The following is a 2,373-nucleotide window of genomic DNA, read 5'->3' on the forward strand; positions in this document are numbered from 1 at the left end:
AATGGATCGAGTGACTTGATATAGAATTACTTTACTAAAACTATTACTAAATAATTTTTAAGTCTTTGCTTTATAACAAAATCAATGTAAAAAGTAGTTATACAAAAATTAGCAAATTCTACAAATAAAACAAAAAAAAATTTTTCCAAGGTTTTTAACCTTTAAAAATCAGCCAGTTGTGTATTTCAGGCACCCATTTAGTAAGTCTGTAAAAAAAGTTTTATACGAAAAGAATATTTATGAAAACCATACCCTAACCAAACCCTGACCCTTAGAATTAGGCTTAGGGTTTGATTAGGCTGAGTAATCCACCAAAAACCTATACCTAGTAGTCAAATCTAAATGCATAATTTCATTATATCTTGATTCTATGACATACAAATTAGTTAAACTGTTAATGTAAACTAGCCTTAAAATTAAAATTAGTGAATGTTTAGAAGTTTCATATTATACAAAATATTTACTTAATATTTAAAGATTTGATAGAAAATCACTCTAAATATTCATAACAAACATAGTATTATTGGAATAAAAAAACAGCTTACTATAATATCTATATCTATATATAAATTTTATAATAATAACAGTACTCTATGCAACTCCAGGAACATTTGAAAAAAACTCAGGATATGTTGTCATTGTATTTAATGTTTTGTTAAAAATCTCCAAGTCGATTTCACCTGAACCAAAACTTACTAAATTTTGGGCTGTTAGGCTAGTATCTCGATTTACACGAGCAATGAGTTGAACATAGCCTTCTAAAGGTTCATCAAGTTGTTCTTCTAACTGAACCTTAACAATTTTTCCATCTGCAAGCATTATTTGAAAACCCATACCATTTGGATTCATTGAAGTTACTTTACCTATGGCACAAACTGACCTACCAATATTGCTTGCAAGCATTGCTCCATTTACATATTGTTTGGCCTCCATATTTTACCTCTTAAATCTAAAAGGGAAATATCATTTTAACATTTTTTTCAAATAAAACGATATTTTTACATTTTATTACTTTTATTATTTATTATAAGCCTATAGGGTTTGTAAAATTTAATAACTTTACCCAACAGTATTTGATGTACATAAGTTCAATATCAGAAATTCATAAAACTTTAAACATACTAACGTAATAATCAAATCTATTAATAAATAAACGTATTTTATATACTTTTAAAAATTTTTTAAATGTAACAAGATACGAAAAATAACATCAGTTGGTGAGAATCACCACTGATGAGAATAGTAAAAGTCAATTTTCCTTCAATGTAAAATTTTGAAGGGTTTAAATGTAAAGCTATTTGATTACACTAATTACTTTTTTTTATTAAATAGGATTAATCTAACTGTACTTAACAACAACCTAAGTACAAAGGACCTAATTGACTTTACCACTCTCAATTTCAACAGTTTAACGCGCGTTCATAAAAATGCAGACTAGTTTCGCGGGAAATGCGGTATGCGGTATGCGGAATCGTGGTTAAACTATGTGTCTATGTGTTAAAATCATGGTTAAACTATGTGTCTATGTGAGGGTACGCTACGCTCCAATTTTGAAACATGCTTTTTTTTCTAACATTTTTTCTTTTATGTTTTCTATATTTTCTATATATATATATATATATATATATATATATATATATATATATATATATATATATATATATATATATATATATATATATATATATATATATATATATATATATATATATATATATATATATATATATATATATATATATATATATATATATACATATATATATATATATATATATATATATATATATATATATATATATATATATATATATATATATATATATATATATATATATATATATATATATATATATATATATATATATATATATATATATATATATATATACAGTATTGTACAAAACATTTGCAACCAACATCGAACAATGATAAAAAGTGTTCCTAACTTTACATGTCTTAAAAACGAAACGAACTATACTACCACAGCAAACAGTTCAGGAGTCTGGAGGCATAACATGCCATGACATGAGCAATCAGCTGACAGGTGACAGCACACAGGCAGAATTTCGTTGACAAGTGCCATTTTGCAGCGGAAAAAACAAGTGCAACTTTTTTGGTTTGTTTCATTTTCTTAAGTCTGGTCCGTGTCAACGTCACGGAAGTTTTTTAATAATTAAAGGAAGTATCCAGAAGTTTCCAGAAGCATGCAGAAGCTTCCAGAAGAAGTATCTGGAAGCATCCAGTAGCATCCAGTGGCATCCAGAAATATCCAGAAACATTCAGGAACATCCAGACGCATCCAGAAGCATCGAAAAGAAGCATCTAGAATCTTCCAGAACAGGTTCACACAGGTTCATTTTACTATATAAG

General features: G+C 26.8%; 1 protein-coding gene across 1 annotated transcript; it reads right to left on the reverse strand.

Annotated features, from left to right (window-relative positions):
• Nucleotides 1-591: 591 nt before the first annotated feature.
• On the reverse strand, nucleotides 592-933 carry LOC100208760 (replication protein A 14 kDa subunit). The gene has a single exon (XM_065806889.1). It carries the CDS (start codon nucleotides 931-933, stop codon nucleotides 592-594), a length of 342 nt encoding a protein of 113 aa, XP_065662961.1.
• Between the last annotated feature and the right edge of the window lie 1,440 nt (nucleotides 934-2,373).

Source organism: Hydra vulgaris, chromosome 09 (genome assembly GCF_038396675.1).
Source record: "Hydra vulgaris chromosome 09, alternate assembly HydraT2T_AEP".
NCBI lineage: Eukaryota > Metazoa > Cnidaria > Hydrozoa > Anthoathecata > Hydridae > Hydra > Hydra vulgaris.

Excerpts from the sequence above, each read along its gene's own strand:
- LOC100208760 (XM_065806889.1), bottom strand. The coding sequence starts at position 933 with ATGGAGGCCAAACAATATGTAAATGGAGCAATGCTTGCAAGCAATATT.